General features: G+C 46.7%; 1 protein-coding gene across 1 annotated transcript in view; it reads right to left on the reverse strand.

The window, feature by feature from the left end:
• Positions 1-61: 61 nt before the first annotated feature.
• The window catches only part of LOC119964283 (amyloid-beta A4 precursor protein-binding family B member 2-like), a 70,497-nt gene continuing 58,469 nt past the window's right edge, over positions 62-12,089 (reverse strand). Inside the window, exons 9-11 of the mRNA XM_038793560.1 lie at positions 10,016-10,131; positions 3,106-3,285; positions 62-334 (exon numbers count right to left, since the gene is read on the reverse strand). Of these exons, the coding sequence (XP_038649488.1) occupies positions 89-334; positions 3,106-3,285; positions 10,016-10,131 (542 nt within the window). The 3' untranslated portion in view covers positions 62-88. The remainder of the gene's footprint in view (positions 335-3,105; positions 3,286-10,015; positions 10,132-12,089) is intronic.

The following is a 12,089-nucleotide window of genomic DNA, read 5'->3' on the forward strand; positions in this document are numbered from 1 at the left end:
TCTGCTCCCAACATAGTTTACCTTACGCTCCCCCCCCCCCCCCCCCCCCCCCCCCCCCGCCCCGTACTCAGCACCTTTCTCCGCAACACTAGGGTATTTGTAACACCGACTGTTTATGTTTGAAACTGCCCAGCAGTGCCAGCACGCCGCGCTTCAGATTGGAGCCGCCGGTGCACTTGGGGGCAGAGTGGAGGGGTCCGGGCGCAGGCCCCGCACCATCAATCACCGGGTGCGAAAGGTGTTTCTTCAGACCTGCGGGGGGCGACGGTGAGCGGGTGGCTCTCTTGGGTCTCGATGAGGGAGTCGCGGCCACCAAGCACTTCTGGTATTGCAGCTGTTGGATAGAAGGATACCACGAGGTTAACCAACAGCACATGAGCAGCGACGGCAGAGTTTGGGTACCTCAATAGGGCATCGCGTAAAGAGGGACGGAAAGCCCCAAGAGATGGGCGCATCCTTGTGAGATCATTGTGGGGGGATTATTTACTCTCCTCTCTTTCTATGTTTCACCATAGAATCCAGCCTGGTCAGACCTGACACTGCTCGTGTTCAATAACAATTTCAGGAAGAGAACACAGTATAGTGGAGGACATTTGGCCAATCGTGTCTGTGCAGGCTTTTTGAATGAGCTATCCAGTTAGTTCCACTCCAGCTCCCTACCCATTGACCTGCAAATTCAACCATTTTCAAGCATTTATCCCACCTTCTTGTGAAAATTATGATTGAAGGGGTGTCCAGCGATGAGACCTCCTAAAACTGAATAGCTAGGATGCCACTAGAGTACTTCTACAAAAGTTAGCTACAAAAGGGCAGCACGGTAGCACAGTGGTTAGCACAATTGCTTCACAGCTCCAGGGTCCCAGGTTCGATTCCGGCTGGGGTCACTGTGCGGAGTCTGTACATCCTCCCCGTGTGTGCGTGGGTTTCCTCCGGGTGCTCCGGTTTCCTCCCACATTCCAAAGATGTGCAGGTTAGGTGGATTGGCCATGCTAAATTGCCCTTAGTGTCCAAAATTGCCCTTAGTGTTGGGCGGGGTTACTGGGTTATGGGGATAGGGTGGCGGTGTTGACCTTGGGTAGGGTGCTCTTTCCAAGAGCCGGTGCAAACTCGATGGGCCGAATGGCCTCCTTCTGCACTGTAAATTCTATGATAAGGATTGAGATTAATTATAGAAAGTATACCCAATAATCAATATTAACCATTAAACCTGTATTTTAGGCCATAGCAGTGATAATCATGATAATGAGTGATAACCATGGATTGTCTGAAACAATCCATGAAGTAAAGAGGAAGCCAGTTCTGACATCCTGTTTCGAGCTGGACAATGGTGTACAGGATCGGACGGCAATATTAGGATTGGAAAAACAACTTAAAATGGACCTTGGTAAACAACAGGTGACAGGATGGGAGTAAATCATGTGTTGGTCACAATTTTACTGGATAGTTTGAACCTGACAGCTTCAGGGATTGGATCGAGTCCAACTGGGGTGGGCTATTGATTTTTGGAAATCGTATAATTGATGTGTTTTTGTCAGTTCAGCAGATCGATCTTGACATTATCCAGGTCCATCTCTCGCGTAGACAAAAATCAAGCTTGGGTTAATAAAGCCGTCTTCACCAGGTTGTGTGTCTGCTCTGTTTATTAAGCTAAGGCCTAACAATGAGGGAGGAACGCCAAGTAAAGGCTCGCTTAATACTCAGGCCTTGGAAACGCTTCTACAATGATTGAATCTGATTCCACCCGGGTAGTGCATTCCGGATTACAACAACTCGTTGTGGGAAAAGGAATCTCCACATCCATCTTCTGTATCGTTTGACAGTTATCTTAAAATTGTGTTCTCTGAATATCGACAAATCAGTGTAAACCTTTGTGGTGAATGTGATTCACACGGTATTATAATCTGTATATATATTTGTCTATATTGTAAGTGCAGTTGCACTACCTGACCGCCAGGGGGAGTAGCTCTGGGAATACTCGAGAGTTGTACTGGGCTTCTCCCTTGGCTCCACCCAGGACTCCTCCCCCGGAAGCTGCTGTATAAAGATCAGTGCCACAGGGTCAGCCACCCAGTTCACCGAAAGTTCAATGGCTAACCGGCTGGCTCTGTTGTAAGTATATTAAAACCGCTATTCTAATCCTACAAGCACGTGTCCGTAGAATTGTTGGTTCCAACAACCTTTTCTCTCTATCAAATTCTCTCACCCCTATTAAATTTCCTATTAACCTTCTTCCCTCGAGAACAATCTCAGCATCTCCAGTGCCTCTGCATAAATCCCTGGATGAGTGACGCTCCAGTATTCAAGAAGCTCAACACCCAAAACAAAAAAGTCCATTCAATCAGAATCCCATCTCTGACCTTAAACATTTGCTCCCTCCACCACCGACGCACAGTGGCAGCCGTGTGTACCATCTACAAGATGCACTGCGTCAACTCAACAAGATTCCTCCAACAGCACCTTCCAAACCCATGGCCGCTACCATCTAGAAGATGAAGGGCAGCAGATACCTGGTAACCCCACCGCCTGGAGGTTCCCCTCCAAGTCACTCACCTACCATATTGGAAATATATGGGCCGCTCCTTCACTGTCTCTGGGTCAAAATCCTGGAACTCCCCTCCCTAACAGCATGGTGGGTGTACCCACACCACATGAGCAGCAACGGTTCAAAGATGGGGCTCACCCCCACCCAGGGGACGGACAACAAATTACGGCCAAGCCAGTGACACCCACATCCCATGAATAAATAAAATGGAAAGAAATGTCCATCACCTGTAACCTTTTCACCAGACCTCACCATATACAATCACCAGGGGTATATATGCTATACATTGTGTTGGGTTTGGTTCAGTTACTCTGGGTTTTATGTATTTTACAATGGCGAAAGAGAAGGAATGGAGCTCATTGCATGGCTCTTTCTAAGGGAAAGCAAGATTGGCTGAAAGTTTTTCTGAAATGCGCCGAGATTCAATTACTCCATGATTCTAAATTGCAAAGCAACGGGGAAAGCGCAATGGGGAATTGGAATAAGAGACAGAGCCAGTACATGTGCGATGGGCCGAGTGGCCCCCTCTTTGCGGCACCCGATGATGCTACGGCAAGACTCACCATGCAAGCGGCCTGAATGGCCTCGGAGATGCAGCCTGCATCAGGCTCACACCAGAAAACGTGGCACTCAAAGCGTTGGAGTCCCGTGTCCACAATGAGGCCGAAGGTGCACGGGTCCTTCCCGATGCCCAGAAACGTCAAATAGCGCACACGGCACTCCCACCACGGCACCCCGCTGTCCTGGACAGAACACAAAATACACATTGGTCAAAAATTATATGTTCCCACCAGACTGATTGGCCCAGACATCTCCTGGAGCTGGGGCGTCTCACAGCGTATTTACAGCAGCACAACAGGCCATTCAGCCCAACTGATCTGTTCATGCTCCACACAAGCTTCTTCCCACCCTTGTTCATCTCACTCTATACCCACTTGTTTCTTGTCCTTTCTCCCTCATTTATTTACGTAACCTCCTCTTAAATGCATGTTGTTCATCTCAAACACACCCTCTGTTCGTGACTTCCATATTCCCACCACTCCCTGGGTAAAGACATTTCTCTGAATTTCCTATTCGATGAGTGAGCAGGAAGGGTTGGAGTCCCACCCCAGGGCTTGACGGTCAAGGAAGGTGCGTACATAACGCAGCCAAACAGGTTGAGTGTCAACCTGCAAATCCTTTCAATACACTCCCAACGGCAGACCAGGAGATATAGTAGGCCATTCGGCCCATCGAGTCTGCTTTGACATTCAATGGCTGATCTGATGTGATAATCCTCAATTCCACTTTCCCACCTTATCCCCATAACCCTTCATTCCCTCACTGATTAAAAATCTGTCAATCTCAGCCTTGAGCACACATAACGACCCAACCTCCACAGCTCTCTGCGGTAAAGAATTCCACAGATTCACTACCCTCTGAGAGAAGAAATTCCTCCTCATCTCGATTTTAAATGGGCAACTCCCTGACTCTGAGATTCTGCCCTCTGGTCCCAGGCTCTCCCACAAGGGGAAACATCCTCTCAGCATCTCCCCTGTCAAATCCCCTGAGAATCCGATATGTCTCAATAAGGCCGCCTCCCATTCTTCTAAACTCCAATGAGGACAGGCCCAACCTAATCAACCTTTCCTCATAAGAAAATCCCTCCATACCCGGGATTAACCTAGTGAACCTTCTCTGGACTCCAATACCAGTATATTCTTCCTTAGATGGAGGACCAAAACTGTTCACAATATTCCACGTGTGGTCAACTTGTGCCTTGTATAATTTTAGCAGGACTTTCCTATTTTTATACTCCTTTCTCTTTGAAATAAAGGCCAACATTCCATTTACCGTCCCTATTACCTGCTGAACTTGCATGCTAGCTTTATGTGATATATGCACGAGGACCCCCAGTCCCTCCGTGCAGCAGCTTCCTGCAGTCTTTCTCCATTTAAACAATATTCAGCTCCTTTATTCTTCCAACTAAAGTGCATCACCTCACATTTTCCTACATTATATTCCATCCGCCAACTCTTTGCCCACTCACCTAACCTGTTATATCCCTCTGTAGACTCTTTGTGTCATCCTTAACACTTGCCTTCCCACCGATTTTTGTGTCACCCACAAACCTGGCAATAGTGCATTTACTTTCCTTGTCCAAGTCATTATTATGTTGTAAATAATTGTGGCCCGAGCACTGATCCCTGTGGCATCCTCAAAATGCCCCTCTTATTCCAACTCTCCGTCTTACTCTCTGTCTTCTGTCGGTTAGCCAATCCTCTATCTATACTAATATACAACCCCCGATACCGTGGGCTCTTATTTTATTAACAATTTCCCCATGTCTACCTCATCAACCTCATGTGTGGTTAGCACAATGTCTTCCCAACGCCAGTGTCCCAGGTTCGATTCCTGCCTTGGGTCACTGTCTGTGCGGAGTCTGCATGTTCTCCCCGTGTCTGTGTGGGTTTCCTTCGGGTGCTCCGGTTTCCTCCCACAGTCCAAAGATGTGCAGGGGTAGGTGGATTGGCCATGATAAATTGCCCTTAGTGTCCAAAAAAATAAGGTAAGGTGGGGTTACGGGGATAGGAGGAAGTGTGGGGATAGGGTGGGGGTGTGGGCTTAGGTGGGGTGCTCTTTCCAAGGGCCGGTGCAGACTCGATGGGCCGAATGGCCTCCTTCTGCACTGTAAATTCTGTAAATTGAGTGTCCTTTTGTGTGGTACCTTATCGAACGCTTTATAGAAATCCAAATATATTACATCTACTGGCACCCCTTCATCTATCCCGCTCGGTAACACCCCAAAGATTTCTAAGAAATTTGTCAGACATGGTTTCCCCTTCATGAAGCTGTACTGCTCTGCTATTACATCCTTTATAATGGACTCTAATATTTTCCCAATGGCAGATGTTAAGTTAACTGACCAATAATTGCCTGTTTTTTGTCATTCTCCCCTTTTGAATAATTGTGTTATGTAGGCAGTTTTCCAATCCTCTGGAACTTTTCCATTGTTTCAGGATTCTTGGAGATTACTACCAGTTCATCCACTATCTCTGTAACTACATCCTTTACTGTCCTTGGATGAAATCCACCAGCTCCAGAGGACCTATCGGACTTTAGCCCCATTTGCTTCCCTCGTACCTTTTCTCTAGTGATAGTTGGTGTATTTATTTCCTACACCCCTTTGGTCCCTTGATTATTTAGTATTTTTGGAATGCTATTGGTGTCTATCGTGAAGACTGACAACCTCTTCTGCCATTTCCAGGTTTCCCATTATTATTTCCACAGTCTCACTCTCGAAGAGGCCTGTGTTCACTTTCGCCTCTCTCTTCCTTTTTATATATTGATAGAAGCTCTTTCTGTCCATTTTTATATTACTTGCTATTTTACCCTCGTAGTTTCTCTTCTCACTGCTCATTATTTTTTTGATCATCTTTTGTTAGTTTTTAAAACATACCCATTGTCTTGTTTACCACTATCGTTTGCCACATTGAATGTCTTTTCGTTCAGTTTCATACTATCTTTAACTTATTGGTTAACTGTGGTCGATTTATCTCCTTCCTAGAATCTTTCTTCCTCGCTGGGATATCTTTGCTGTGAATCATGAGCTATTTTGATCAATATCTGCCAATGCTGATCAACCGTCTATTCTGCTAAGCTCCTTTCTTAGTCCACTCCAGCCAAATCAGCGCCATTCCTTTGTAATTACCCTTATTTGAGTTTAGCACAATGGTTTCTGCCCCAGGTTTCTCACTCTTAAACTGAATGCTAAATTCTACCATGTTATGATCACTGTTTCCTAGCGGATCTTTTTCTCAGAGATTGTTTATGAAGGTGGAGAAGAGACTCCTGGTCAGCCAAGCTTGGTGCACAATGATGGCCCTCAACCTGGAGCCTCTGGCATCAGGGAACCAGGAAAATCTAGCTCTGAAAAGCATGTTGTTTATCTGCCTCAATCATCTCCCGAGGTGGGCAGCCTTCAAATTCTATCCGATCAAATCCTTTCAGAATTATAAAGATCTCCAATAGTTTACACTCAGTCTTCCCTTTTCTGGACAAAAGATCTCCAACTTTTACAGTATTTCCCTTTAGGTGCAGCCTCTCAGTTCTTGTAATAATAATCTTTATTATTGTCACAATTAGGCTCACATTAACACATTAGCAATTAGCTTACATTAGCAATGAAGTTACGGTGAAAATCCCCTTGTCGCCACACTCCGGCACCTGTTCAGGTACACAGAGGGAGAATTCAGAATGTCCAATTCACCTTTACAAGCACGTCTTTCGGGACTTGTGGGAGGAAACCTGAGCACCCGGAGGGCAGCACGGTAGCATTGTGGATAGCACAACTGCTTCACAGCTCCAGGGTCCCAGGTTCGATTCCAGCTTGGATCACTGTCTGTGCGGAGTCTGCACATCCTCCCCATGTGTGCGTGGGTTTCCTCCGGGTGCTCCAGTTTCCTCCCACAGTCCAAAGATGTACGGGTTAGGTGGATTGGACATGAATAATTGCCCTTAGTGTCCAAAATTGCCCTTAGTGTTGGGTGGGGTTACTGGGTTATGGGGATAGGGTGGCGGTGTTGACCTTAGGTAGGGTGCTCTTTCCAAGAGCCGGTGCAGACTCGATGGGCCGAATGGCCTCTTTCTGCACTGTAAATTCTATGAGAAACCCGCGCAGACACAGGGAGAAGGTGCAGACTCTGCACAGACAGTGACCCAAGCCGGGAATCGAACCTGCGACCCTGGCACGTGAAGCAACAGTGCTAACCACTGCGCTGCTGTATCAATCTAGTAAATCATTTTTTCCTTCTCCAGGGCCTCTGTTTCCTTTTTCCAATCTGGAGATCAGAACTGTTAACAGCACTCCGGCTGTGGTCTGACCAAGTCTAACGTAACCTCTTCAGAATGATATCAGTAGAACATAAAAATGAAGAACAGGTGTGACTTCAGAAAGGCCTCAGGCCTGTGCTGCCAAGGCCTTGTTGGTTCCTTACCTGCCAATTGACCCTGCGAATACTCTCTCCGCGCCATAAAGCATTTGGCGTGGGCAGTCGGGCGGGAATGGGCAGCCCGATTTTTGAAAGATAAATTCTTCAAAGGGCAGGATGGAAGGCGGGGTTCTTTGCGGATTGGAGAGTGGAGGGGGTCCACCTTCGATGGTGCCCCCCTTTCTTTCCACTGTCTGCTACCTTAAACCCACCATGACCACCCCTCCCCCCCCCCCCCCTCCCCCCCACCCTCCCTGACCTGGACCCATGTCTCAATAGTGACGACTAAATCAAAACCATTGATTGCTATTTGTGTCATTCATTCGCTTCTATTGTCCTGAATGCTTCACGCCCTCAGGCATAGCGCCTTTAGTTTAAACAAAATCAATACATTTCGAGTACCCAATTATTTTTTTCCCAATGAAGGGGCAATTTAGCATGGCCAATCCACCTAACCAGCACATATTTGGGCTGTGGGGGTGAGACCCATGCGCACATGAGGAGAATGTGCAAACTCCCCACGGACAGTGACCCAGGGCTGGGATCGAACCCGGGTCCTTAGCGCCATGAGGCAACAGTGCTAACCACTGCGCCACCGTGCCGGCCGAACCTTTAATTTTTGACTGTCTACTTTTTCTTCCCTGACGTAGTCTTACTCACTGATGCCCAATTCCTGTTCCCTTTCCAACAAAATCTACTTGATTTTTGTCCAAATGAAACTCTGCTCTGAAAACGAGCCCCGGTGTTTAGTCTAGTTGTACAAATTGCCTTATTAACCAAAGTTATTTGTGATCTGTATGCCAGATCTCACTGCTCCTCAACCTCATTTTGACGCTTATTTTTCAAAAGATTACGAAGCCTCTGTATTCTGTACTTCCTGACCCGTACCGATATTGAAATTCATTAGCCAGGGATGGTCAGTGGCTGAGCTGAGTATTCAATGACCTTTCGACCTTGCAACGATTTTTAATGATGAGACTAATTGCTGGTGAATACTGTATCTCAGGACGATATCTGCTCGCGAAATTAGGCCCAGTTTGTGCCATGTTGTGTTTGGATGTCATTGCAGATATCATTTCCCAAAGGCCCAGCGATCTGAGTCCAGAAGCTTGGGAAATGAAGCGTGTATCATTATTCCTCAGTGCAATGTGGAAAGAATGCTTCAGGAATTGGCTGCAGTGATAGTGTGAAGAACTCTTCACAATTACTTTCCAAACAAATATCGATTGATGCACTTCATGTGTGAGCACCTAGATATCAGTTGAGGTAATAGATAGATGGGACAAAGGTTAAAGATATAAATAAAGAAAAACTAGTTTGCAAACAGTATTGAGATAAATCATGTATTTTAGGTGCTGGTTGAAGAACGACTGTTCAGGAGAAGACCCCTACTCATCTGTGCAATAGTAGCTGGGAGATTTTTCAGAGCAACCTGAAACATCACAAAGGAACGGTTTAGATCTGCAGCTGAGGGACACCTATGATAAACCGAAGGCATCCTCCCAGGACCTAAATTTATAGATAAACTTATAGATAACCTGAGCTAGCAGAACGGGATCGCTCCTCATCCAAAAGACGGAACCTCTGGCAGTGCAGAACACCCTCAACACTGCCCAGGAGGGTCAGCCTTAAAGTTTATCCTCAAGTCTCTGGAGTGGGATTTATATCCAGACTCTTCTGTCTCGGAGGTGAGGCTGTTACCCACTGAAGCACAGCGAACAGCCCGAGGTGAGTGCTTATAGGAGGTTCCAATGCAGTGAAGGAGTCGAGCAAGGAGCTCAGTTGGAGATTAGAAGGAACAAGAGGGGAAATTTTCAGCCGACCAATTGCCAAAGTACTGTGGATAAAATAGAGAGAGAAAGGGCTGTGACGGTGGGAATTGCGTCGTATTTTGGGCAGCAAGCTAGCGCAGTGGTTAGCACTGTTGCTTCGCAGCACCAGGGCCCCAGGTTTGATTCGAGCCTTGGGTCACTGCCTGTGCGGAGTCTGCACGTTCTCCCCGTGTGTGCGTGGGTTTCCTCCGGGTGCTCCGGTTTCCTCCCACAGTCCAACGATGTGCAGGTTGGGTGGATTGGCCGTGATAAATTGCCCCTTAGTGTCCAAAAAGGTTAGGTGGGGTTAGTGGGTTACGGGGATAGGGTGGAGGTGGGGGCTTAAGTAGGGTGTTCTTTCTAAGGGCCGGTGCAGACTCGATGGGCCGAATGGCCTCCTGCACTGTAAATTCTATGATTCTATGGACTCAAACAGGCCATTCAGCCCAGCTGGACCATACCAGCGGGCTGTGGGTTCATCTTGACTATTGCCCATCCAGGTACCGCTAAATCTCAACGGGACATCGGTAAAGACAGCCAGAGAGTCTCCAGGGGTGGTGCGAAGTGCGACCGGAGGAGAGGATGAGTTCCTCCGGATTGATTGTGAAGAACACCCTACTTAAGGATTGAGGGCGGGGAAAGGAAAGTGGAGAGAGTGATGTGGAGGATGTGGATCTGAAAGCTGGGCTCACCTCCCCCTTACACACAGACAGTGTGGTATCTGTGACTTGCAGCAGAACCGACGGCCAGTCGTGTCTATCCACTGAATCCACCAGACTCCTGATCACTCCGTTCACTAGCTTCATTCCTGGAAATACATCAACATTCAAACAACTGAAATCAATGCAGCAGAAAACGTACCATTAAAAAATTAAATCATGAACTGATGAAAAAAACATTTTTTTAAATGTGACTATCCTTATAAAATATGTGCCGGCACAGTCTTGTGAGAAAGTCGTGCCTTAGAATTACACATTGTAAAATAAACAGTCTCTTCAAATTCTGTAGCTTTAATACGTGTCTGTAGCAGTTTAACATTATCATTTAGAATCTAAGTGAATGTTTGTAAGCTTGGTGGGACGGGTACATCCTGCCAAGGTGGGAAGTACCAGAATATCCAGTCCACACTCCCCCTCTCGCATCTTTTGCAGCAAAAAGAGAGATCCAATAAGAGGGACCACCTCAACGCAGGACCCAAGATGCAGGAGAAGCCCGGACGGGGTACAGAAATCAGAAGAGACTACAAGAGTGCAAAGCAGAACGGCATGGTGGCACAGTGGTTAGCACTGCTGCCTCACAGCGCCGGGTACCTAGATTCAATTCCAACCTTGGGTGACTTTCTGTGTGGAGTTTGCACGTTCTCCCCATATCTGCGTGGGTTTCCTCCGGTTTCCTCCCACAGTCCAAAGATGTGCATCTGAGGTGGATTGGCCACGGTAAATTACCCCTTATTAGGTGGGGTTACGGGGATAGAGCGGGGAGTTAGGCCTAGGTAGGGTGCTCTTTCAGAGGGCTGGAGCAGACTCGATGGGGCCGAATGGCCTCCTTCTACACTGTAGGAACTCTACTGTGGAAAGTGAAGCCTACAAGACAAATCCAGTGCAGGAATTTGCATGCTCCATTGTCCATATCCTAAACAGGGAAGGATTAGCTGCATTAATTAGACTGTTAGCTGCAATGGAAGAATGTATTGGGTTACAGGGAGAAGGTGGGGGAATGGCAATAAGGAAATTGCCTATTTGAAGAGAAGCTGCAGACACGTTGGGCTGAATGGTCTCTTACTGTGATTGTGATGACTGTCCAGGTTGCTAAGCAACAAATCTTTCCACTTTGCTACAATTAGACTGGCTTGCTCTCAACTTATTTATACGTATGAATTCATAAAATATATACCAATAATATGTAGAACCATACAATTCCTTAGGTGCAGAAAAAGGTTTCCAATTTAAGACCGAGATGAGGAGGAATTTCTTCTCTCAGAGGGCAGTGAATCTGTGGAATTCTTTACCGCAGAGAGCTGTAGAGGCCGGGTCGTTCAGTATGTTCAAGACTGAGAGTGACAGATTTTTAATCAGTGAGGAAATCGAGGGTTATGGGGATAAAGCGGGAAAGTGGAATTGAGGATTATCACATCAGATCAGTCACGATCTCATTGACTGGCAGAGCAGACTCGATGGGCTGAATGGCCTATTCTGCTCCGATGTCTTATGGTCGTATAGTGTCTTAATGGCCCAAAAAATAATGAGAGAGAAAGAAGAGTTTGAGAGAAAGCTAGCTAGTAATATAAAAACAAAGAGAAAATGTTTCCACAAGTATTTGACTAGGAAAAAGCTAACGTTGGTCCACTGGAGAGAGTATGCGGAATTGCAAATGGAAAACAAAGAAATGGCGGAAGTGTTGAACAGGTATTTTGTGTCTGTCTTCATGGTAGAGGGCTTAGAAAACTTTCCAAAGACTCTTGAAAATCCAAAAGTGGTAGGGAGGGATGAACTTAACACAATTTGCAGATGACACCAAATTGGGTGGGAGGGTGAGCTGTGAGGAGGATGCAGAGATCCTTCAGTGTGATTTGGACAAGTTGAGTGAATGGGCAAATGAATGGCAGATGCAGTATCATTTGGAGAAAAGCGAGGTTATCCACTTTGGTTGCAAAGACAGGAAGGCAGATTATTATCTGAATGGCCAAAAATTAGGGGAGGGGAATGTGCAATGGGACCTGGGTATCCTCCTACACCAGTTGCTGAAGGTAAGCATGCAGGTGCAGCA

The sequence above is a fragment of the Scyliorhinus canicula genome, chromosome 4, assembly GCF_902713615.1.
Source record: "Scyliorhinus canicula chromosome 4, sScyCan1.1, whole genome shotgun sequence".
Lineage (NCBI taxonomy): Eukaryota > Metazoa > Chordata > Chondrichthyes > Carcharhiniformes > Scyliorhinidae > Scyliorhinus > Scyliorhinus canicula.